We start from the raw sequence: 26,706 nt of genomic DNA, 5'->3' as shown, positions 1-26,706 counted from the left end.
TTCGGAGCCCTAAAACGTGCGCTGGCCTGATAGGACAATCCCGGAACCCGGACCCACCTCCGGCACTCTCAGACATTATGTGCTCGACCGTGTCCCCGAAGGAGCTGATAGTTTCCTGTAGGGTGACTTGAACCGTCTTCCTCCACGGTCGGTGGTGTACACGGTCGTGGGAGAAAATACCATCTGCTGCCGTTTTTCCGTGTTCCGAGGCCCGGGCATGTGTCGTTTGTACCTGTTTCGTCCCAGCGCTACCTGGCGTTCGAAGCGATGCCTCGGAAAAGGACATGAATGACGTGGAGATTTCACTCGGTATCGAAGAGAGCGCCAGGATGTGAATGGTTGCCGTGTCGATGGCAGACGGGCATAACTTGTACTTGCGGCACGACGTCCCCAAGACATCGTCGGGAAAGATTAGTGTCAAAAAATGATGTTATATTATTTTACCCGGCGTTCTACCTGTCGGAGGACTTTACCGCTGATTAGAGTGGCTCCTTTTTTTCGTAGAAAATATATTTCACCACCACACTCACCATCTCCAGCAGGATGTTTAGGAGCAACGTGTACAAAATCGATTCCAATGGGAACGGTATGGTCTTGGAGGTTATTTTTGTGGGAGTAGTTCTTTCTCCACTCACTCAGATAAGGACATTTCATCGAAAAATGAACAACGGCAAACAACCTTTTCCAAGTATCGGAAAGTGTGTTAAGAGTACTGAGTAAGAAACCCCTAAATGGCCATTGTTGGGACACTAAACTGTACTTGGAATTTCGATGCAGTTTATGCCGAACAGAGCGCGAAAAGTCCACCGTTCAGACTGGGCTTCTTTGGCTGTGATCCAGTTCGCCTGAAATTGTTTCGTGGAATGCTGAGGAAAGAATTTGCTCCATTTTGCAAACATTTCCAACAAAGTACCTAGCACTATGGCGAGATTCAAAACAGATGCTAGAAACTTTTCCCCATGGCGAGATAATGTTTTCTGCAGTAAAAGAAAAACAAAACCCAAAACGCAACAAAGAAAAAAAACGACCTGTAGGAAAATGGTGGCTATCCAGTGGCTCCTGTATGGTTGGACACTGGCTGATCTTGATAAGAACACAAATCGGAAAGGATATGCGGAAGGATGCTAAAAATCTCTTCATCTCCCACTTTGCTGTTGTTGCGAGTACATTTCTTTGCCATCGGGGTAAAGCGTACGCTGCATAGTTGGCAGTTCCGGTTTGAATGTTGGCGGCAACCAGGATTCCTTAACGCAACTGGCACAAAAGTGGGTGCCAAGGTGGGAAGAAGGGAAGAAGCTTTTCGAACAAAACGAAAGCACCATCACAGCACGACCGGTCCTTGTTTTTCGTCCTTTCCATCCACCGCTAGCTTCCTGGTAATGAGACGTAACAGCGCAGGAGAAAATATTCCAACCGTGTGCCGAGCTGTTTCCGGTCCAGAACCACAAAGCACCTCTTCACACACATACACACACACAAACACAAAGCAATGTACTGAATGCGGGCCAACGGGGGAGAAAGCGGCTAACGGAGCTTCCACTACCCCTATTCGGGACAAGGCATTCCGCACTGTAGCTGACCGGAACCCAACGACGATGCTGCCGGAAGGAATCGGAAAAGAAATAATAATCCTAAAATTACAACTAATTAGAAGCAAATTGAAACAGTACGAGGCGTGCGCGTGCTTTACGTTTGTGTTTGTCTTTGTGTTCAACTGGTGCCCGCAGCTTCCGGTTTGAGTCTTTAATTGGTGGGGGAAAGCTGTGGCGGCTCGGCCAGCAATGGATACGTTCCGGATGGAAGTTTGAGCTTCTAGAGGGTAAAATTGGAATGTTGCTGATCCGAACGGTGAGATACGAGCAATAGGGTGGGTTTAGGGCAAACAGGGCCCAGGCAGGAAAATAAGAAACTGGAAAAGCATTAGTGTCCTGATTAGTATAGTACGAGCTGAGGGCGCTAGAGTGAGTGTTGTGGGAATGGCCCAGCTAAAAAAAACCGCTCAATAAACAGGACACGGATTTAGGTCGGCTAAGATTCATCTGACGGCTTACGTCAGAGATGTTATTTGTGGAAGGTATATCTGCGCTTGTAAGATGTATTGTTTTAGTAAGTTTAACAACAAGGTTTTATAAATTGCAAAGAGTTAAAGCATCTTCGACCAGCAATTTTTATATTTTTTTTGTAATAAGACTTCTTGTAGTTGAATTCATGACCAGAGGAATATTTGTATCAATTACTAAAAGAACTAGCATATTCTAAACTCATTTACTCAAAAAATCAATTGGATCGAGTTTAGTTCACCCCCAACAAACTCTCTGTAAATAGGCAAACATTCAAAACAACGCTGTCTTCGTACACTTGCGGTGGTGAGTCAACAATATTGCCGAATTTCTACGCAATAAGTCACGCTCTGTTGTTGTTTGAACATCCACCACATTTGGGAAGGATGATGCTTTTAGCTCTTCTTTTTCTATCCCTTCCGGACCGTGGTTTAAAGTTAAGTGTGTTTATCGTGCATGAAACGATCCGATGACTGTGTGTGTTGCCGTCGGTTTTAGCAAGAAGTGTGAGAGAAGCGGTGGTTGTTTGGTCAGTCCATACAAGACACGCGTCGGTTTTTTTAGTTAAAATCAGCGTCAAAACGTTTCGAATGGCATTCAGCCTTGACAAGAGTGTACATGTCGAATCGGATGTTTAGCCATATTTGTTGCAATGCTTATCTAAGCGCAAAGAACGTAACTCAACTTCCACGGGTGTGCTGTGGAAGAAACATCAAGGCAGTGCATATGTTTTCCGCAAGATGGGTATCTTTACTTTGAACTTAACCAGAATGATGCAAAAGAAATAATTATTGATCTTCAGTGATCCACCGACCAAAACTAAAACCACTATATCATAAGAATTCTTTACGCATTGTTTAAATGTGTTTTGATTGGTGCAAATGTTTGCTTCGTTATTAGATATTTTCATATGAAAATCAGAACAATTGTATAGGATTTTGTTTAGTATGTAGCTAGTATTTTTTTAATTAGTACAATATTCCGCCATGCTTTTTTATGAACGATTTTGATTTGAAATTTTTTAAAAATATTTTTGAAAAAAACTCGATACTGCATTTATTCTACAGTTGGGGTTTAAATATAACTTTTTAACATAAAAATAATATTTAGTTTTCTTTAATATGCTTGATTTCTACAGCTTAACTTAACTATTGCAACATCGAAAAAGCCGTGTGTAAGGATTAGCCTTACTTTCTACTAAATTCAGCCCTAAAGCATCATAAATTGACCTGTGTATTGCGGCACTGAGGTTGCAGTTGTGCACGGAAGTTATAGATTCCTTAATTTGAAGCAATTCGCTGCACATGCCCCCTTTTGTTTCATGTTTGTTTTTATTTGCTTTGCACCGCGCACATAAGTTTCACTGCCGGCAGTGCAACCCGGTAGAACAGCAAGTGCAGCTATCGGTTCACCTAATTCGCTCACTGAGCCGAAGCTATTAATCATCGTGGGAGTTTCCGTCTTTCCGCAAACGCGCCTCCACAGCATCCGTACCGAAACCATTTTCGCGAGCACGATTTAGCACGCTTTTCATTTTTATTTCATCTTGTTCTATATAACAAAAAAAACAGAATCCCCATTTCGCGCCCGTGTATGTGTGGCCAGCCACCAAACATATGGAAAAGGCGACCGAACGTTTATTTGGTTGGAGGTTTGGAAAACTTTACCTTTTCCACCGTACGGTGGAAAGTACAATTTTCGCATGTTCCGATGCACGATTCGGCTACACATATGCACGCCTCGGTAGGTTTGTGTTTGTGTTCGGAGCTGTGATGTGCGTTGTGCCGCTTCCGGGGGTTCCGTGAATGATTTGCTGCCGTGCTGATGCTGTCTGTTTTTGAAAGGTTTTTTTTCTGTATCATCATATTTATTTTGTTTCGTTTGTTCACGGCAATGTTTTTGCGGGCGGAATAAGATCAGAGAGAGAGAGAGAGTGGACGGGGTGAAAGAATGTTTCGTGTGTGGGAAATTGATTTCATCTTGCGGGAAAATCAAATCGAAGCGTGGTTGTGCCTGTTCGATCGGAATGTGAGGGAGGAAAACTAGTTGTATGACGGCTGCTGCTAAATATATATATTGCTACGAGTCACGAAATGCACCCGATGCATCTGGATCGGTTAGTTTGGAAATGGGAAAAAGTTGTGAAAAATTAATTATATCAATTCCCAGACGCTACTTGCATCGTCATGGGAGAAGGAAATTCCTATTCCATGTAATCATAATGATGATATGTCAGAGCAAATTTATGATCCAGGAGAAAACCATATAGCTTTTTTAATAATCTATTTTAAACTAATGTTTTTTAACAATATGAAAGAAAGGGAACACATTTTTTACTGCGCTGTTTTGCAATAGAAACTACTCAAGATAACGCCACACTACGGATAAAGATCAAAGCCAAATTCACCGTCCCTGGTGCAGAATCTTTGGGCATAAAATTTATGTCTTAACGTTCGTTTCCTCTATTATTGGAAACAATTTATGAACCCTTCCGTACTTTCTAGCGATGTCTGGTGTGTAGTGTGCGTGTTTTCTGGACGTACGCCTTTCTGCTCTCATTGCGAAAGAACCAATGGCATACCACACTACATCATGCAGCAGTGGAGTGATGCAAATGTTTCTCTCGATGCTACTGGGTTTGGCAGATTTCGAGCCGTTTTCGAAGCGGAAGAACAACAAATAGTCGTAAACATTTACACTAATGCCGGCTATAATTCAATCGAAGCAGAAAAAATTCCCTCACACTTTGAGCGTAGCTCATCGGCTCGTGTGTGGCTCTCGAGAAAACTCGAACACTTGCGATGTGATCTTGCAAAACGGGAGCTAGAAGCAGCTTCCCAGAATAGTAAATCGATCGGAACATCTTCGTGTGTGAACGTGAAATTCTATCCTTTCCTGGTTGGGGTTGATGATGATGTAAGTCGTACGACGAGTGGTTTTCCACGAAAGTAATGACGATGAGAAAGGAAGGTTTGCTTTCGGTGTAAATCGATACTATCTCCGACAAGTAAATGTAATTGCATGGATTTTTTTTAAGTTTAAAAAACTTGAGGCGTATGGAGCACAAACAACATCTTTGAGCAATATGATCAAAAAACGGTTGCATACATAAACCAGTAATCGCAAACGATCTTCAACACGTTGGGCGCTTCGTCGTTCAGCAATAATCAGTGAAGTTTTCTGCGGGCTCAGAATCTCATTATCGCTATCTGGAATAGGAAAAAAAGTATCAAAACTGCAATAGAAAATGATATTCTCAGTGTAAAAGAGCGTCACCCAAACGGGGTGACACGAGCCTGTGTAAACTCATTGGCAACATAGGACATTCGACGTCACCCATATTTTGGTTTTGTGGCACGGAACAGTTGCGGATCCTCCGGTGGGCGGAGTAGTCGGCCGCTTAGTGCCGCACCGAGACGGTTGTGGGGTCCCATCCAACCTCAACTATTATTGTGCCCAGGGCCTCCAAGGGGATTGATCCGCCACTGGATTGTTATAATAAATAACCCTTATCCAAATGAAGTTCAATCAATCAGTGTATCCGTAATTTGCTGACTTATGCTTTATCCAGAAAATTTTGGCTATTTATCTTATGGACGTAGAATTGTGTTATTGAATACTTCAATTAATTTTTGCGCTTTTTATAACAATTCACCAGAAACTCTGTATTTTAGGTGATTTTGAACCAAGTATGTTCCAATTTCTATCAAATCTACTAAGGCTTTGGCATGAAACAGAAACTTTTTTTCCCAACAGCGCGATGACACCACGGCTCGTCACCTACCGCTGGGATAGTTCCATTCTACAACATAATATAGGGAGAACACGATGCCTTTCCAAAAGAATCCATTCATTTTCGAAACAAAATAAAAGATCTCGGAAGACAAAAAAGCGACTTGTACAACTAGCAACAAAAAGGCTGGCCCCATTCTTCATACAATCATCATTTTCTTTCCACGTTGAATGAATGCGGAAATCACACATTTGAAAAGAAAAGAACTCGACTAGATTATGTGTTCGAAAGTTTGCCATGAAAATTTTCACCTTCCCACCTAAAGTTCCTCAGCTCCCGTGCAGCGCATAAATGGGGCGAGCGGTGGATGTTGGCAAAGGTAGCTACCAGCTAAAACATACACACCCAAGTACCCAAATCTTTACCTATGTTCAACGACGTTGTCTTTATGTTGGGTGATTTCTTTACCAGCCATTTGCCATACAGCCAGAAGAAGGGCTTCTCGAGTGCGCAGGAACTGGGAAACTCTTTTCGTGTCTTCCTTTTGGCGAAAGCTAAATGGGATAAAACTTGAGTTTCTTCAAGCTTCCATTTGTACGTTTTTCCCCCTTACGGTGGAAACTTTTTCACACCGTACCGGACCCCGGTGTACGCTGGGATGAAATTGAAAAGAATGTGAAGCCAAACCTCCGTCTTGTGTGTATGTGAGGAAAGCGAACTTTTGCCAAGGTTTCTGGTCGGTCGGTCGGTTTCCACCCGGGCTCGGGTCCCGGGTTTATAATTTAGAGACCAAAAGCGATCGAATAGTTTTGTGGTTTCGGTCGTGCTGTTCGGTTCCATTCCCGCCCAAATGTGACCTGTGCGCACATTCGGGCATGATTTTTTTTGCATACGTGAATGTGAAAACATAGTATTTTCACAACGCTTTGCCGGCTTTTCCGGGTTGTGGGAGACTCGAAGGTACGAAAATTTGTCGGTGAGAAAACTGCATTTCCCCATTATCGAGTTCCGGTTCCGGGAAAAGTGGGCAAAGCAGTGGCACGGCTTTCAAACGAATCGGGGGTGCGAATGAGACAGTTGTTCACACATGGTAGGGATTGTTTTTTTTTCGTACTTTGCATCTTACCGTCGGTTGAATGGAATTGTGAAAAGTTTTTTGAAACATCCTAATGCTTTTCTTGTCACACTTTGTGCATTTCAATTTCGCTTTCGTAGTAGTTTCTTCACACTCTTCCAATGGGTGTGCATTTTGCGCCAAGCTATCGTAAGTCAAGCACCCAGTGCTGAGCTCCTCCTGACGGTCCATTATGCAAAATGGGGTTGCAAAGCAAATGAAGAAAAAAATGCGATTTATCAAAATGTGATAAACTGAACTCGGCTTTTCTTTGCGTTTTACGAGCCTTAAATTTGCGATCACTTTCGTTCTGAATCGTACAATCGCAAGGACGAAATCAAACATCTCATCAAATATTGAAGCTCCTTCGGTGCGCTTCGAATTTCTTATTGATTTTTTAGTGTTTAAATATTAAAGTTCATTTATCTCTACAGCCATTGAAAAGGAATCAATAAACATCATATTAATGGGACGAAATTGAATAAAACCATAAGAAAATTGTGGCGAAATATTGCAGTGCAAAACGTGTTTTCCCGGAGCTGCCGGTGTGCTGCATAATGATCCCATCTGAAGATGTCTTTAACGATCATGGTGTTGAGATTTGAAGTCGATGCTGGTTATGATGATGATGACGTTACTGCCAGCTCAAACTCAGCTCCACTACAGTGCATGAAAGGACGACAAATGCTGATTTAAACGGGTGCGCTCAGGAAAAAACAGACTCCTCGTATGCAATAATACCGTGGCAAGGACTTTTGCTCACTTCCGTTCCGTGTGCCGCGATAGCTACGAACGTGCAGGCCGGGAAGGAATAAAAAAGGCAGCTACATAAAATATCGTTGCATGCTCAAAAATGTACAAGAGATTCTTCGTCCCCTTCGCTTGTCCGTATCGTTCCCTAGTGCCCTAGTGCTGCCCTTCTTCGAGGGTTCTACTAAAAGGCGCCTGCCGAAAATTACATCAAAGTAACCTCGAGCCACACGTGATAGAATGGTTGGGAGATACGCAGGGCATATTAGAATTTGCTGAAGAAAATGATGGCTGAACGGCTGATGTACCGGCATAAAAGGTTTGCAATAAAGCTTTATTGCTTCTGGGTGAGTTTTTTTTGCCCTCTCCCCTCTGCTTCCAATAGACAGCAATAGAGCGTTTGAGGTAATAGCATATTAAAAAAGCCATTCACACACACCTACACGCGCAAGCTCTCACACACGGGGCGAATAAAAAACCTAGTTGAGCGTGAACTGAATTCGAAAACCCAACGGCACCATCAGAGGGTTTGACAAACGGGTACGGTGATCATGTAACACCCCGGTTGGCAAAACATGCACCAAAGCGTCCCCAACCCCCGAAAAAGGGGCTGAGATGGGCGGGAAAATTAAACCCGAGCTCATGCTAGTAATTAAATAACCTCCTTTGATTCATTTAAAATGATATGATGGATGTTTCTCGTAATTAATTAGAGTTTTTATTGACCGCATCCATCAGCAACTGCCCTGTGTTGGTGTGTCAGCCGGTGTCAGTCGTGTCCTGTTCTGTCCATCAGTCTAGCACTCGCTATGAAATGGTGCAGATCGGGGTTTCCATACCAGGTCGGGAGTGTGTTTTTGCTCACTTACCAAAGTAGTCACTTCTCAGTATGTCCCTGTGGGGATATGGTTGGGCGATTCCTGCTATCTCTCTCTCGCTCTCACCCACACAGATCTCTTTGCGTGAAAGTGTTACGAGGTTGTAACGAAGGCTACCACCACCCCAGCTGGGATCATCTCATGAATGGTATGGTCTCTATTGCGTGAACGGAATGCAAAGTGTGCAGTTAATTTGTATCGCCATTGAGTGGGACATAATGCGCAAAGGGCCCGTCTGTTGGTTGCCGTGCGGTTTTGACGTACGATCGAGCAAAATAGAACTCTTTGTAGTACGATAAATTAATCAGGATACTTCTTTTAATGCAATTAATTAAAACGCATGTAGTGTTGAAGTTTTTCGTTTGTTGTCTACGGTTTTGCTCGTCCACATAGCATCATAAATGATATAATTCATTTGGAAAACACGCCATAAGATACAGTCAACTACAAGTAAATTTACCATCCACATTAAACCGCATCGATGCGCATCAATACTTATCTTCAAAGTCATTAAACTGTATTAACTATAATGCAATCTATTTCCGCTATAAAACTGGCTTAAACTGGTTGCTCAGTAACTTGCACACACATAAAAATCTAAATAAACCAGTCACGCATTGATTTAGGGTCACTTCGAGAACAGCTTTCCGTGCAAGACCCAGCAAAGACCTCTTACTCTTAATCGTGCGAAATGAGCTTCTCATTACGGAATCGGTTCAGGTACGATTTCTTCCGCCTCCCCGGGGTTCCCGAAACCACTGGAACCGTTGTCAGCGTCCCCAAGTACATGGCCATAAAAATTCTATTACCTTCGGCCCGGGACAGCTTTTGGATAAACTTTTTCTACCACGCGGTCCCTCGTCCAAAGCCGGACTGTGCGCAACCTCGCAATCACGAAACACCGGAATCCTCTTTCCCGGGCCCATTAATCATTCCGTACCACGCCGGAGAACATGGTTCCGCTTCCTGTGTTGCGTCTCATCTGCACCCAGTTGATGAATGGTGTGGGCCTCACGGGCAGAACACGGCTATCGCTGACTAGCGGTCGTGCCCGTTGTCGTCATTCGCGCGTATCTGCCTCTTCCGATCGGTGTTTGCACCTTCCGATCCGATCGGGGCCCCTCATCGAATCCAGTAATGTCATCGATCTCTGGTCACGGCACATTTCGCGCACGTTTTCCGTGGAAGATTGTGAATCCACGCTGGAATCGGTGCGCGGATGTGACCGAAGAATGGGCCCGTAGAAAGATTCACCATCCGCCCCATTCCGATCGCAACTGGTGGAATGCGATTGATGTCATTACATATTCTACCAGCAGCACCATCGGCAGTACACCTTTGTGTTGTTACTAGTGTGGTCAATCGTCAGTGTGCTTCTTTTTCGGTACCTTTAAAAGGATGGCACGTGAGTGAAAGGTGTAGGCGGATACTAGTTCCGAAATTGGGGGATGTACTGCCGGTTGTCTAGCTGGATACGATTAAGATCTAAGTCTCATCTCCAAAAGGGTGGTTGTTCCGATTTGCATCTTTTCATGGTGAAACAGCTAGTAAAAACGTTGGTAATGTAAATGAGGAAGAGTGTTCGCTCGCTTTTGTTTATTGATCTGTCATCAGTAGCGGTCTATTGATTCGTGATGAGTAATGTTCCACCTCCGCAACTTGTAACGCAATACCGAAGTGCGAATTTCACAAGCCACACACGGAATGTTCAGGTGTTAAAAAGACGCTACCTCGTGGCACATTTACATCAACACTTAACTCAATGTTCAACAGCCGATCGGGCGCACCCAATCATTCGCTCCCTGTAAACCTTTCAGCAAAATCAGCACACAACCTCCATCCCGTTTGATGAACGATAGCTGCCGAAAGATAAACTCGCGCGCTCGCACGACACAATTGCGGAACTCAATCGCTCCGAAAACCGGTGAAACTTTTGCCCGAATGTCACAAATCTTTCACGAGCTCATCCTTCGCCAAGAACGCTTTCCTTACGCCGGCTGGAAGTCACATCACAGACACCTCGGCATCTTTGGTTGCTGCCCGCGAACAGCGGTGGCCCACCAGTGCGCGCTCGTATCCCGGACGGATTGGCGGCAGTTAAGTCAAATATTTTCACAGAGTTATGTTTATTTACATTCCAACGAGTACGGCGGACCAAAAATAATGCGCGAACGCACAGACGCTCCATTCGGCAACACGCCGCCGACGGGCGTTTCGATTTCGCGACGATGGCTAGTGCGTGGATTCTGCCTGCTTGTCCCTCACGTTCCGTATTTATCAACTCCCAACAGAGGGAGTTTTCCCCGATTTCGCAGATGCCCCGTTGGGACACGCTGTATTTTCGGAATCTCGTCAGAAGTATTCCATGCCGTCGGGTACGAAATATGAGCTAAAATCGAAGTAGTAGCCTGGTGGGAGTGGAAGAAAGTCCAGAGATCCCCGAATCCATACGGCGTTTCGGAGATGATGTCCTATCTGTGAGGGAAATCTTTTATGTGCCTGTGCCTTGCCCGGCACAGATGTTTTCTGGGGCGATGTGCTGGAATTACAATAAGCCAGAAAACCGCCCAGACGATTGAGTGACGTGGGAAAGCCGTATCTAAGCGGGGCTGCAAACACGGCCCAGATCTCCAAAAATCCGACCACGGCAAGATTCATCATCATCTTTTTTGCTGGCATTCGGGTGCACTGAAGCGTGTCGGAAGTAACGCATTCTGCCATTCGCTCGCTCTGCTGTGTTGCTAATCGGATGAGTTAATATCGCTAGCTCCCTGTCTGCTTGTTCGTACGGTTTGGTGGGTGCGTCATGCATTCTTAGGGTGATTCTAGAGTGGCGTGGTTCAGCTTGAGACAGATTTGTTTGACGTAGGAAATAGACATGAATGTTCGTGCTGTTCGTGTGTACGATGGTTATTAACCGTGAATATTTGCCGGTGAGAATGATAGCACTCATTGCTGGTGTTCAGCAGATGGCAGATCCTCCCTATCGCTTTCGGATGATGATTTTGACGTGTGCCTTCATTGAGGGCGCCACCGGATTTCGTCCCTGTAATAGCGGATTAGGTTTGGTTCATGCATTACACAATTATCTGTTTGCTATTATTGGAGTATTGTGTAGCAGGATTTTGAACAAGACTGTACTTTTACGACATTCACTATTAGGATACTCGTCTACTTTTGGCAAAACAGCACAACAGCAGGTGGCTACGGTAAAGACCCTGTCATCGGTGCAATGCGCCGATATGCAGTTACGGGTAGTGGAATTTATTAGCACTATGGTAATGTTGTGGAGCAGTTTCCTTGACGTTAGTTGCTTGCACTACACTGCTGTCTGGAAATAGTTTGACCTACACTTTCACATCCGCTCCACTTCACAATATAACACACTTCAGAATATAATTTGCCTGCTCTCGAGGACACCGCCCTGTTGAAAAGCGGGAAACAAGGTACTTGGGATTCCGTTTTTTGTTGTTGCTTTGCTTTCGTTTTTTTCTCTCTCACCTGACCGCACCTAGCCATGACAAGGATAATGTGTGCTGTACGCGCATGCTGATGGAACCCATAGCTCTGGGACACACAGGACTCACGGGTGCATAACAAGAAACCTGGTCAAAGAAACCGTCATTAGCACGCACGGTGACTGCACCTTTTCCCCCGGACACCGGCGGATATATCCTGCACGTATGGAAAATAGGGAAAGGTGCTTTATGTCGGTGTGGCATGCACAAATGTTTCCTTTCGTGTACAGCGCTGATGGAAAATCGTCGTCCCGACGGAAGCCACCATCCTGCCATCCATCGCTGCAATACTCTAAAATGAAGCAGAACACACGGTACCGCTTTGAAATGGAGAAGGGAGTCTCCGAGAGAACTCGGGATGGTTGGGAAGTCTTGCGCGCCTTATGTTCCGTTCCGTTGTACGCTAGGTGTCGTTCAGTGTTGAAACGCGTCCTCACACACAATCACACCTTGAACACAACGGTGAAGTAGGTTGCATGCTTTTTTAATTAATCAATAGCCCTCACCACGCGCACGAACCTTCCCCTTTGGTGAGAATATCCTCCTCGTGCATGTGTGTATGTTGTGAGTGATTGCAAGAAGCACTACATGATAATGTGCAGCCCAGGTTCGTTAATTACGTGCATGCGGTTAACGAGAAAACAGTAATAGGCGGGAAACGTCACAAGACAGCATTACATGACACAAACACTGTAATGGAGTGTATGTGTGCATATATGTTTAGCCCAAGGATAAAGACGGAAAGTGACGTTTGATTTTACACCTTCGCTCGAAAAGCGATGTATCTCCCTCAGCACAAAAGGGAGTGGTTCCATCGCACTTGGCCGAACACGACCAGGACGTACCAATCGTTGTGATGCACGGGTAGTGCACGAGTGGTTTTTATCCGCTTTGTGTGTAGCCCAACAGTAAGATGGTGGGAATTATGTTGCTTGCCGCAACTAATCCCAAACCCCCGACACTTCTGGTGTGGTTGTGGGAGTGATGAGTAAGGTTGGGACGCGTAAAAACTACATTATCCTTATGGAAGCGATACAGCGCAACGGTGCCTGAGAGCATTATTTTTTCCACCTGATCGAGCTTAATCGTTTCGGTTTGATGGTTGAGGTTCAATATTGAAGGAACTAATCAAACGGAAGATTATCATCGATGCAGCGATGCTTAAACCGTTGCTGTAATTTCCTTAAACGCTGTCAATAATGATAAGTAATCAAGCGGTACTTGCAGCTGATGAGATTATTGTTGCTCTGTTACATTTACTGGGAGGGTTCTAGGTTAATTTGTTGTCCATTGGAAAGACTTTGCACTTTGTTGAACTCTCAATAAGAAATTCATTTACAAATTCTGTCTGCAGAATGTTTTCTTTACTATTACGAAATTCTTATAAGTAGTAATCTTACAGTGTATCTCACTCATGTTGCTCATCAATCCATTGGCTATCACAAGTGATTTTAATGTTCATATGTTATTCTTAATATTTCATATCACTCCTATAGTTTAAAACATGCTTTCGAACCTTGAAAAATTGTTGTGAGTTGTACATTCGTTCGAAATATCATAGCTCAATCTTCTTAAGAGTTATCACTTGAAAAAGAAATGGGATCATTTTTTTTTTCGAACGATCGTCATCTTCTTCAATCTGCCAGCAATTTAAAGTTTACTTGTTTATGGGGATGTATGTGAGTGCAGTATTAAATATTGCAGCAGTTTTTTTTCAACCTCCCCATTCTGTAAACCATGCCTCATCGACTGGATGTCTACACAAGCGTTTGCAAGTACTTCATTTCGCGTAGAAAAAAGTGGAGTTGAGTTTTATGATCTTGGAAGAGGCAATACATGTTCCTTTTTTATGACGATGAATTTGGATGATGATGGTGACTGGGGTGCCAGATATTTTATCGTTACACAACGCCCGTTTCGGTACTAATACAGCAAGCGTTTAGTAAATTATTTCAAGTTGCAGCTTTTATCGGTTAACAGCCATTTACTCGCGAAATTGTAATCTGTGTTGATGCTGCATTGTATGTTTGATGTTTAAATATTCAAGTGCGTAAGAGATAAGTAACATGAACGAAAAAAAATCCTATAACTCATCGTTCTTCAAGCTAAAGCAGTGCTGATGCACATTTCAAGGAACTCGTTTTATTCGTCTTTTGCCAATTCTGCCGAAAATTATTGTTTGCCATTTATTTTGATTCGGAGAATCTTAAAAGCGCCGATTGTCGGAGCCGTGAAATGCCGATACGTCTTTACGTGTCAGTTATACGTGAGTGGGGGTACTTGGTCCCTTTCATATCAATCAATCTACGATTGAAGAACTCGTTTCGTTATTTATTCTCCACAATATCTACACCATTGTTCAACATGCTTAGCTTAATTTCGCATTCCCTGTGCAAAAGGGCAACTCAGTGTTGGAATCTTTAATCTTTGCCGGTTTTTTAAGATTCTTAATATTCAATGTCCATTTCTGTGAAATCTGCCGATACTCGAGCTATTCATGTGAAATCGTCCCGTATCTCCGGCTAACGATTATGTTCAACCTGTCCATGATAAAGACCCCCATAACAGGTCAGCTATTTAATTGAATAGCCCCGCTGAATTGTTGTAGCAACACGACGTTACACCATCGCATGCTCGTTTTGGAAAATCGTAATGTGAACGCGAACACAATCGAATTACCGGGCCACCAGTGGCCGCGTAGGGAGTTCCTCCCGGCAGCATGCAACATGTGCCACGGCATCTTCGGTGGAGCGCTGCACTTGGGAATGTTATTTATTAATTGCATCCCACACGCTGACCAGTGTCTTCGGATGGCAAGCGCGCACATCTTGCACCATCGTGAATGGTCGTGACAGCGGACAACATTATATACACAACGCCTCCACAATACCTGTGCCACCCCAAACGACGTGGTCTATGATCTATACACGTTGGCTTCCACCCGGCACCGGTTCCGGTCCCGGGGACCCGTTCGAACTCCCAACTTCCCAACCGATCGGCACAATATCCGTCACGTACACGGTGTTACGGTAATTTATTAGGCTTCCACGGCGATTACGGTCGCACATGATGTGTATTCCCGCGGAATACACGCGCTCACCTCGCTGGTGGTACGGTGAGGCAGGAGAAGGCAGTTTTTGCGTTCGCGATTCTGTGCCGTGGCGTGTCGTTTCGGAGTTTTTGGAAGGGAATAGCTGGCAGGAAATTATGACCCGACGCGACCAAACCGACAGGATTGCACCTTTTGGGCAGGCGGGAGAATGCAGCCAGTTTTTTTTTGTTTTGGTTTGCTTCAGTCGTTCACTTCTTGCGGCTCTAGTCGTTCGGCCATGCTAATGCGTGAGTGCACGATCGATGAGCTCATTGGATGGTGGGGCGATTGGTAACGAGCTCTACGGGTAATGGATTTTAATGGGATCAATTTATGCACGAGCGAAAGTCATGAGTTTAATTTCCTTCCAGCTTTTATTATTTGTTGGTCGTTGGCAGTGTGGCATGCACGAGAATGAATCATGTCGTGGCCTCTTTAAAGCGTTTGCCCATTTTGGGTAGAGCTGATGAGCGCAAGTTTATTTAAAGGCAATATGCCATTCGGGCTCATGTTTATATTCTGTAGCGAACTCTACTTGAAGTGTTAAATTAGTATTGTGAGTACTGCTCAGAATTCGAAGATACGAAGATTGAATAAACAGTCTTGTACACTTGTCAGAATACCCCCATATTCGATGTTGATTGTTGAGACTTTAAAAATTCAGCATGATCTCGTATTTGGTACAATCCCGATACGTTTGATGCCCAACCGTGTGCATCTCACCATTGTGTGCCCAATCTTTGTAACCACTTCGCAAACCACCACTTGCGTCAGTTTGGGCATGATGTGGCAATCATTCCGTTTGCGCGATCATTACCGTCCCGTCGGCAAGAACTTTGATGAACTCGGCAACACCACAGCAGAAAGGATCCGTGCGCACACATGTGGCCGGTCGTGTTGCAATCGTTGCGCTGCGCCAGAACGTGATTACCCGACGAAAGTGGCTAAACGAGCGGTAATAATCCGGTCCACTTTCATTCGACGCGAACAAAACCATCATACGGTCCCGCCCGAGTTGAACATATTATTTTTTTGCGCTTGTACGTATGTTTAACACCAACCATCAACACAGGACGGGGCTTTGCGGCGCATCTGCATACGAGTAGCTTGCATGCCTGATGGGATGGGTCGTAATTTGGCTGACGGGTTGGACGGGAGGGAAGGAAAAAAAAGCCCTCGCGAGTGCGGTAAGAAGCGGTGGTCGTAAATTGAAGTCACGATCCAGTGCTCATCCGTCAACCCAGAAGTGACAGTTCCAGGCATCGCGCTACCGACTGTTTTCAATTAAAGTGAAGTTTTAAACGGTTTTGTGAAGCACCAACCAGCTGCCTCCGCTGCAGATATTGTGGTACTGTAACACCATCTCCAGAACGATATGATGATACCCTTGACCTTAGGGCGTGTATGATGTCAGGGAGAACGAGAGAGTTCACTTGTGTAATTATAGTGGTTCAGTTGGTCCATGGTGATTGATTTTAACAAAGTTACGATTTGGTTCGATATTGAGAATTATTTAGTTCTCACGGTGCTATGATTTTTAAATCACTAAAGAATACTTATTTTAAACAAAGAGAGGTCATTTTGCATGTAATGAAAATAGCACTGATTGAAGTTTTAAAATCCGAACGGAACGCATCTTTCCGTTCTTTCGATTTATGAAGCAATCGCTACCACGTGCAATGCTGATCGTAAAGATGATTTTAATTAAAATTTATGATATCATTTACTCGTCGTAATTAAAACACACCCAAGGCGTGCTGTTTGCGGAACTCTGCAAACTGAAAAGCGACTCGTTCAGCGTTGGCTCACATTTCCGTTTGAATTTTTTTTTTGCCTTCATCTGTCCTGGTTAGTTTTCTCTGCTGGTTTATGGTTCTAAGCGTAAAGTTTTTAATTATTGTAGTAAACGGAAAGAACTCTGTTGGATTTTGTTGTCGTTAAGAGTAGTTAGTCTGCTGGGTGTGTTGTTGAAAGTGTGATTGTTTGTTAGTCTTAACAGATGAGTTGTATGTGTATGTTAAAGTATCTTCATCTGTAATAACATATGAACTTTACATTATTCGATTTGTTAACAAATAGAAAATAAAAATCAAAAGTGCTTAAAGATATCAGAACTGTTAAGAAAAACTCTCGTAGTGAACTGTTCATAGTGCTGTAAATTACAACTCGCTTAAATGAATTGATACAGAGAGAGCTAGTAACGTTAAAGAGTTATTTTTCCATTTAAGTTGAACTTGAGTTAGTCTTAAGTTAAAACTCTTTACGGTTAACTCACTCATGAGCGTTATAACACACTCACTCCCTGAAAGAAGTCATTTTACAGAGAGCTGCTTAACGAAACGAAATAATCTGTACTAGGTTAGGCAGAGGGTTAAATAAAAGAACAACAAAATGATATAGAATTCGATTAGCACCATACATTGGAAGTTTATTATGACAATTCTTTCGGCAGACTCAAATCAACTCACTCATTAGCAAGATATAACTCTCTCATCCTGGGCCGTGGAACCCGGTGGCATATTGATAGAGGCGCCGGACAGGACCGGTGCAAAATTTGATCCGTACCAATCCCCCGTGGCATGGACTGACTACGTGGTAACATAAAGTCTAGTAAGCCAGAAATGTCAGACATGCCTTAGAAGGTCGTTTCGTCAAGAAGAGAGAAAGAGATAGATAGAACTCTCTCACCCATTCTTACTCAGTACGCATATCCCAACTTTCATATATCAACCTTGATCTGTAGGTCATTATCATGAATGGTCACTCGCCAAGTCACTTAGTAAGCACTGCTTTTTATTATTTCTGGAATAAATGACAATTTTTTATTTAACACAAGTCGATTCCTGTTTTACTCGAACTTTTAATAATCTCGTCGCAACGAATTTTCATCAATATAGCATGATGCATTCACCTTCAAGTTCTGATTGATGTACACATTGCTTATGTTTTTCCTTTCCGTTTCTTTTCCACAGAAATGACTAGTTCCGGTTTCATCCTGCCGGAGATAAACATGTCGAACGACACCACCGTCTAGGGCGCGGAAGGACCACGTCTGCACGTAATTGATCGCTTTGGACATCGTCATATCCAGTCTGGCCGTGCCCTGAATTTCGTGAACCATCGAAAGTGCGTGTGTGAGGAAGGATAGTGCGTGATACCGTGTTTATGTGGCAGTGTAAAGGCGTGTGGATGTATATTTGGGCATCGATTTGCCCACTATCGAAACCGAGTGAATCTGCTGTACGCAATAAGTGTTGAGAAGTAGAGCACTTTTTCTAACCCACGGTCCCCCGCTAGTAAAGAGACCGGCCAATTCGCCCACACCTGGTTTTTGAGGGTTCGGTACGCAGATTTCTCAGCATCCGAATCGTCGACGACGACGTGTGTGTGTGCGGACGTCGGTTGTTTTATTTTTCGCTCCGACTTTTGAATGCGAACATGGCAGCGGTACGGTCGCCGGAAGTGCTGGTAAATGCCTGCACGTGGTGGATACGGTTCGCGCTGGTGCTGCTGATTCTGCAAACGTTCGTCGGCGTCGAAACGCTCGATCTAGGTGAGTACGATTGATTTGCCTTCGGCTTCGGGTGTTAGTTGATGAAATTTACTTCTCAACCGTGGCCGTGGAGCGCAAGATTCATTAAGCCGTCGGTAATAATCGGTTGCGTTTATCATCGGTTGACGGTGCCGAAAAGGTTTTGCGGGGAGTTTCACACCGAGACGAACCACCCATCGCATCGCGCGTTTTAACGAGTGACAACAGGGAAAAAATAACCCGGTTGTCGAGATAAAAACTCTTTACGGTCCGCGCTGGTACCGTGTACAGATGTTTGGAGTTTAGTCGTGCTGGCTGGGCACGCTGGCAAACGATGCGCCAGCGTTCAGACGAGTGAATAATAATTTAGTCAAACAACCTAATCAATCAGTGAAATAGGCACCATCAACAACCGGTGATGGTAACGAACTATGAAACGATGCGATCGCATCATTCGCAGAGTGTGCAAAGGCTGACTATTCATGAGCTTGGTGTCATAATTTAATTTCGTTTTCGACAGATACAAAAAAAAAACAGTAGTTTAAATTATTTTTAATTTTTAATGTAATAATGGAAACAGAAGGATTTCAACATTTCAGCAAATATGTTGCGTGCGAATTAGTTTACGGCTGTATATTTAATTAAATAGCCACCAGCAGCACCATCGATCAGTCACGGTGGAATGTACTTGACTTATTAAACGGTACGGTATTTCTCAAACGTGCGGAAACCTCAAGCAACTTCAATTGATTACGAATTTCCGTCCTGGCACCTTCAACCTCCTGGCTAGTCGAGCAAAAGCTTCGGTAACCGGTTCGGATCGCCTCATTATTGCAAAAGACATGCACAATTATTTCAAAACCAACCTCATCTCAAACTTTACACCACATCGAAAGCGCGCACACAAATTACTTCCCCCTCCTTCGTCACCTCCCACCCACTTCCGCTGAGAGAAGTGATGGGTCGAATGGGTAGTAAAGGTATGGTGGTAATTCATTTCCTCCAATCGATTCCCAGCCCGGTCCGAAACACTTGCGGAAGGACTGCGGGCACAAAATTTGCCGTCAGCGAAAATGAGCTTCTAACCGCACAGCCCGTGGAACGTTCATATGGATGTGTTCAACCAATACCACCCCAGGGGGACCGCTTTGATGTGTGTGCGCGCGCGCCAGTGTCCTTACCCTTCCTCCCTTCCCAGCGCGAGTGCATACCCGCTGCTCATTTGGTGAGAAATTTTGCCAAGCAAATTTTAAGGTCCGGAATTTGTAATTTACCTTCCACACATACTTCACAACCGGATGCTGCTGTGGAGGTTGCGGTAAATCGCCATCCGCTTTATCGAGTGGTACGGGGGAGGGGGGGGGGGAAGTTTTACGAGTGGTGGGACTCAAACTTTGAGCCGGTTCAGCGAAATATGCAGTACGTAGTCCTGTGCATTTGACATTCCTCGTGGAATGATTGGTTGCAAGGTGCCATGGAAGCTGTGATTTAGCTGGTGGTGGTGCATCCGGAGACAAACTTAATTACTTAAAATGTAGTTATTGTACTGCCGTTTGTTGCTAGTCATGTCAGACATGAATTTGAACTATATGCTGGGGTTTTTGTGAATGATTTGTATATTATTCATGATAAAGTCTCTTATTAATTCTGCAAAATTCATGGCTCAAAATTCAAAATTATTGAACTCGTCTAAGAAGTCCATTTGAACCCATCTTCTCATTGGCAAACATTTTAAACGTTTCATTTATACTCCATTTGATTCATTTGTACGAAGAGCGTTTCAAAGACACAGGAACATTGAATATTCCGCCTGCCATCCCAGGGCCGAGAAGCACTGGCTAGCACTCGATACCTTCTCAGTCTCGTGCAAGCGATTCGATAGGAAAAGTTAGACACATTCAAAACGCATCACATCTCTGCAGTTCGGGAAAATTTTACCTACGAATCTGTTGGGAAATCGATTACATCTCACCCAAATTCTATCCCAAGATGTCCGGCATGCGGAGAGGGAGTCTAAGTGAGGATGCAAAATGGATGAGTTCATCTCGTCCCTTCGGAGGGAATGCAATCGAAACGCACCGTGGCAAGGAAAATGTTGCCAATGGTGGCCGATGCTCCACGAAAAAGGATTGCAAACGAGCAACTTTTCGCAACCAATCATCATACCTTTTGTGCCTGCCTTCTCCGGTGCCTTTGCCCGGGTTACTGGCCCCACTGGGTCCATAAAACCCGGCCATCCAGGCGAGTGAGCGAGATATTGATTTTATTTATTTACCCAAAGTTTTCCGTTTAACTTTTCCAACCCGGTGTTGTAAAGAAGGGTGGGGCATTGGAAACGATGCGCATATTTTTCCATCTGTTTGCTGTGAAAGTCATCTACCTCGGCTGTTCACCTCGGCCGCTAGATACTGCGGGACTCCTCTCATATTTCCACATTACTAATTGCAACCTGTGCGCGGAGAGGAGCCGGAGATGTCGGGCCGGTTGGTTTCCCCAGGCCGTTGTGCTCGAGGAGCCCTTCTGTGAACATCTTCATTTAACGATCGCTTGCTCGCTCCAGACATTGTGGATGCTGCGGGCTTTTTTCGTGCCGGGTCAGCCTCACTCAACATCACGTTCTACACATCGGAAATATGCTGGCGTGTGTGAGTAACACCGGAGAAGGAGCTGTGTGCTTGTGGAATGAAAGTTATCACTTTTCATTTCATTTTAAATTTTTGCCATGAATCAGAATTCCTCACCAGAAACTCCGGCGCACCTCCGAGCGGGAGGGAATTGCAGTTTACCGAGCGAAAAGATACAGTTCCCAGGTTTACTCTGCTGCATCAGCGAAGTTAGGTACGGGGTGATGATGACCTGTTGGACGAACCGAGCCTGTTCCTTCTGCCGGGCATGTGAGCGGAGGGTGGCACATAATTTCAATTTCAACACAACATTTGCACCGTCCGTCCGGCCGATTATTTGTTCGGAAGACCGATGGATGACAGGCTGGTGGTGTGTAAGGTTTGTAAAATTTCCTTCAACTCTTCCAGTTGCTTTTACGAGAAAAGTCACGATTTCTGACTCGTGCACAAGAGTGGAAACCTTCGGTTGGGCGGTACCGTATGTTCGGAGGCTTTAGACGAAACCGGACGGGCTGTTTGCGGTGGGTAAAATATGCAAATAAAGTTCCTTACCCAGTTTGCTTGACCAGTGCCAGTACGTTTGGTGCGGTGTGTATGCGTTGAAGCTTGGGCACTGGTTAAGGAGATAACTTTGACTTTCGTCTCTTCTCTGGGCGATACCGTCTGTCATCCATCTAGTGCCCAGTGCTCGGTCACTCTGCATGCTTCTAATACTTCCTGACTGTCTGAAAGAAGGTAGTATTTAGTGAGAGCTTACCATACCTACCTCACTCACACTCGCGTAATACACTGGGTGCTGTTACCAGTACACCAAACCAATTTGCTCGTCCTGCAAAGCCACAAATTGGTCGTAAAGTTGAGCGGAGACTTTTAATTCGCTCTGCCGAGTTTGGCACAACCGAATCTCCCAGGATGACCCATTACCAGTAAGGATCAAAACTTTCTTCGCTAGTGCCTGCTACCCAAAATTGTAGTTTTGCCCGTACTTTATCTGTCGGTGTGCAGTTTGATTTCATGGAAAAACAAACCATTGTAAATCATTACACCAGCGAGCCAAATGTAATATTTATTTTCTTCTAGCATGGCCGCTAATTGATCATTACAAAGTCTTTTGCGGTTGTAATTATTGAAGGAGATAAAATATGTTTAATAACTCACACCCGCGGCACGCTACACTTCTTGAGTTCGGGTCGGCGCATCGGCAGAACCGCCATGAAATGAGTGAATAATTTACAACAGATGCCGCTGAACTTTTCGGCCAAAATTGGTAACCATTTATCATGTTTGCCCTGGGATGCGGGGAACGTGCTTGCGACCAGCGGTAGTCCTTCGCGTTTGGCGAATCGGCCATGCCCTGTAATTTTCTTTATGGTTTCTAAGTTGCGAAATATTTGCGAGTTAATCATCCTTCACTTGTTGGGTACGGTGAGGATTTCCGGATGAGGAGGTGGAATTTATTTCCTTTTTTATTATTTTATTCTGTGGAACTCCTAAAACCCAATGTCTAATGAACAATGCTTCCAATTTCTATTTTCTTGTTACTTCTTAAAGTTTTTGTTAAGTTCGACAAAGTTTTTCTTTGGGTGAATTTATGTTTAATTTTACTGGTTTAAATATCTTTTATTCATTTTATGTTTTAGTTTACTCATTTATTACTTTTAAACGATACAGGCATCCTTCCTAAGCACAAATGTGCACGGTTTTGGTAGTTCCGAGCCACGAAAAGGGCGTTAACAAGGGCACCATTCGCAGAATTCGTTAGCCTTATCCCATTACACGGAGCGGACTAAAGTTTGATGAAAAATTTGATTAAAATCTGATACTCTCTGCTTGTTCATTCCCTAACTTGTTCACTCCTTTTCAAAGTGCAGTGCTCGGCCGTTGCCAAACGGTTGTGTATTGGGTTAGTCGCGCTTTGGTACGCACTTCAGTGGTCTGCCGGTTGTGTCTTGTTATAATTTTATTTTTAATTTCCCGCTCGCTTTCCTTGGGAGACTTTCAATTCCGTCTGTTACTTTTATACCGAGCTCAACCCACCAAACACCGAACGCAAGGCGCGCTTCAATCGGATTAGGGCGGCTTCCATCGCTGTCCGGTTTCGCCGAAGGTGCTTACTTTGCTACGGTTGATTACATTTTGTTGAGCATCCCAACGAGCAAACATAATCGGTTCTGGTCCCAAAAACAAAAAAAACATTGGTCCCTCTTCCTAACCTTCTCTGCCAACCCGGATGGGTACCGTAACCTTCGATGCCCTAAAGCGCGCCTTCGGGTCTATCGATGTTCACCCTCCCGCCATTTGGGGAAGCGTACCGGGTTTTCGCGATTTTTTTCTGTCTTGTGTTTGCCAATCGGCCGGATCAGCAGACCCTTTCGACGGCTTGCTGGGTGCAATATTTCTTACCACAAATCGGTTCGCGTTCCCCGCTTTCGTACGTTCGACCGGGCCAAGATTCCCATGGTGAGATAGCTTGGTCCCAGCCGGGCCTTCCCCCACACCCCTCAACAAAAAAAAAGACGCCAAAGGTCTTGATTCGTCGATCCCGAACAGTTTTGGGGGGCAATAAATTGGCAACTTAATGAGACAGATGCAGCCCGCGTATCGGGCTCGTAAATCCGGTGCTACTCAAACTCCTCCAGGCTCCGATGCGGTGTGCCGTTTAGGAAACTGTTGTTTCGCTCCTCGTCTCGGCCGGGTACTCCGCCGGCTGGGCAAAGTTCGACTCTTTTATTATGGTTTGGTTGGCTCTTCGCGTTTGGCCAGCTTCCGCTCGCATCGTATTCTTGTCCATCGCAAACAGAACGCTCAGCTAGGCGCACAAAGTGGCCCGCCAGTATTAAGCGCTCGCTTTAGTGTAGTTTCTCACCGGGCTGCGTCCGTTTGCGTGGTTTTATATCGGTAACCATCAAAATACATCATAAATGTAATGAAATTTGTGATCGAGTTCCCGATGCCCGTTTTGCTGGCGTGATGAAATAATGCAAACACTTTATGATGGAGTGCGTTTGTCTTGTTGCGACTGTGGGAAAAACGGCAATGCTGTGCTGTACAATGCGATAGAGGATTTTGTTTATTGTTCAGTTTTTATTTGCAGATGACTTAAATTGATGTTTTGAGTTTAAGTATTTGCGTGCCTTCTTTGAGCGCTTTAATTGCTGGGAAAGGAATTTACATTTTCAACCCCAGATATTGAACGAGATGTAGATAATTAGTAATTCGTTTGTTATTACTTTTAAAGGCTGTTAAACGTCTGTTAACAATATATTAAATGTGTGTATGAATGTTTTCACGAAGAGCTGTAAAACGTTAGGGTATTTTTTTAAATTTATGCGCAAGTTTAATGCGTGCGATTGCAATAAACAATAAATGCAAATAAGATTTTATGAATATTTGCAGGTCATTCCTCGTTGCACTCTGTTAAAGATCTTCAACTAAATTGTACTGATGCTAGAACTATCGGACCAGTCTATATCCATCCTAGTTCATAATTATTTTACGTAACAAAGTTATCGCATGCTGATTAAGGTAATGCATTTAAGATCAGCAAAAGTCCAACCAAAGAAATTGAATATATAAATTTATATACCAACCTTGGTAAATATATATGGCCTGGCCGTTATTTCGGAAAAAAGTCGTAGGTTGCTCTAGTGTTTTGTTATATTTTATTTTAAATCACCTAACTTACAACAACACATAATCAATTGCTCTTTTTACTTAGGCTGTGTTCACCCCACAGCAACACACAACATTATCGATCGACCGAGTTCTTTCGCCTCTTAACTTCCAATGGCGACCGATAAATCACGTAATTGACAAATGGGAATAAAGGAATTCCAAAACCACATAAAAATAGGATCAACCATTTTCCCTTTCGATAGGCTGCGCCCCAACAAAGTGGCGGGAACGTTGGCGGGGTCGGATGGATCTTTGCCCAGTTCTTCCCTTTTGCTTGCAACTGCTTGTAGTTGGAATGGATTTCTTCGTTCGCGAGCGTAAAGAAACGTACGGTTACGGGGTTTTGCTAGTGCCAACCCTTGAATTATGTTTCAGACCGGTCAAGTGTCATCTAATATGAATCATTTATTTCAATTTCCCGATTCCCTTCAGAGCGGCGTCTCACGTGCGCTCACCGCTAAGGGATGTTGGAACGCCGCGCGGCTATGTTGTGGGGAAAATGGGAAAACAACCACCTCACCGCGGCCCAGTAAAGGTTGAATTTTCCGGAGCGAGTTGGTTCACCTTCCTTCAAAGGTTGGTTTTACGTTTTTTTTTCTTTAATTCAATTTAATGTTTTTTTTCCTTGAGTATCGATTTCACTACTGTGTTGCTTCGTGGAATGTATGGAAGTAAAGTTATTCCGACGAGAGAGAGAGAGAGAGACAGAGAGAGAGAGAGAGAGAGTTTTGCGAAGCGTTTGTAAACAACCCTTAACCTAACGATCATCGATCCGTTCGACCCATTGGAAAAGAAAATCCTCCTTGGTGGTTCTTCTTCCATTTTAATCCTCATCTTAAATGTTCTCCTTTGCTTTGTGCAATGTTGTAAAGATGCAAGCGGATGTACCGAAAAGGGTTATTGTATTCTTTAAACGTAACAAAACCAACCGGATTGTTTATTCAACAGTACTTGGCTGTTTTTGATGTAGGATGAATTTTCCTGGAAGATGGTTTTTGCTCGGTACTGAGAGCAATATTAATGCGTTAAGAAACAAAAAAAAGGTAAACCGAGAGTAAAATCCTTTGTCCGTCCGCTGTGGCCCGGGTGGTCAGGAAATGAAAGCATGATGGAAATGCTTTTTACTCATCGATGCGAGATGAATTTCAATGAGTCCCAATGCGAGACGGTTAGCTAGTTAGCTTCGGTAAAATGTTCACGTTTATAATATTTTTATTGCAAAACGTACTTGCGAATGCTTGGCCATCGTGGGTTTCGCACTGGGTATCGCATACTGTATTTATGCTTCCCAAAACACTTGCAATTGAAGCGAGTAGCGGGATGGATCATTTCAAGGTTTTACCACTGAAACAATCACCATTTTGGAAACATCGTAAAATAGTGAAAGCAATTTTCACTCAGCAATTTGCAACACTCCCGCACTTTGAACTCCATTTGCGGCGAAAAAAAGGTATGTTTTATGACTTCGTGCTTCAATGAGACACATCAATAATACGCAACCGAGTAGTTATATCGGCAAAACGTTCCATTTCCAGCAGCAGCAGCAGCAGCACTGGAGCTGTGAGTGGATTATCGCAGATCATTCAATTTGGTTCATATTTTGTGTCCGATTTTGTGCCCCGCAGTGCTTGCGATGCTATATTTGGCACTGTGAATCGAGCTACACTAAAACGAAAGCTGAAAGCCCTGAAAAAGATAAAAGCAACGTAACGCTCGTTTGTACCAAGCTGA

At 44.0% G+C, this 26,706-nt stretch overlaps 1 protein-coding gene across 1 annotated transcript in view; it reads left to right on the top strand.

Annotated features, from left to right (window-relative positions):
- The first annotated feature begins 18,582 nt into the window (after nucleotides 1-18,582).
- LOC128711088 (discoidin domain-containing receptor tyrosine kinase B) overlaps nucleotides 18,583-26,706 on the top strand; it is a 118,292-nt gene continuing 110,168 nt past the window's right edge. Inside the window, exon 1 of the mRNA XM_053805951.1 lies at nucleotides 18,583-18,697. Within this exon, the coding sequence (XP_053661926.1) occupies nucleotides 18,583-18,697 (115 nt within the window). The remainder of the gene's footprint in view (nucleotides 18,698-26,706) is intronic.

This window comes from Anopheles marshallii, chromosome 3 (genome assembly GCF_943734725.1).
Source record: "Anopheles marshallii chromosome 3, idAnoMarsDA_429_01, whole genome shotgun sequence".
Taxonomy (NCBI): Eukaryota; Metazoa; Arthropoda; class Insecta; order Diptera; family Culicidae; genus Anopheles; species Anopheles marshallii.
The sequence above is the reverse complement of the archived record's forward strand: the minus strand, read 5'-3'. Positions and strand labels throughout refer to the sequence as shown.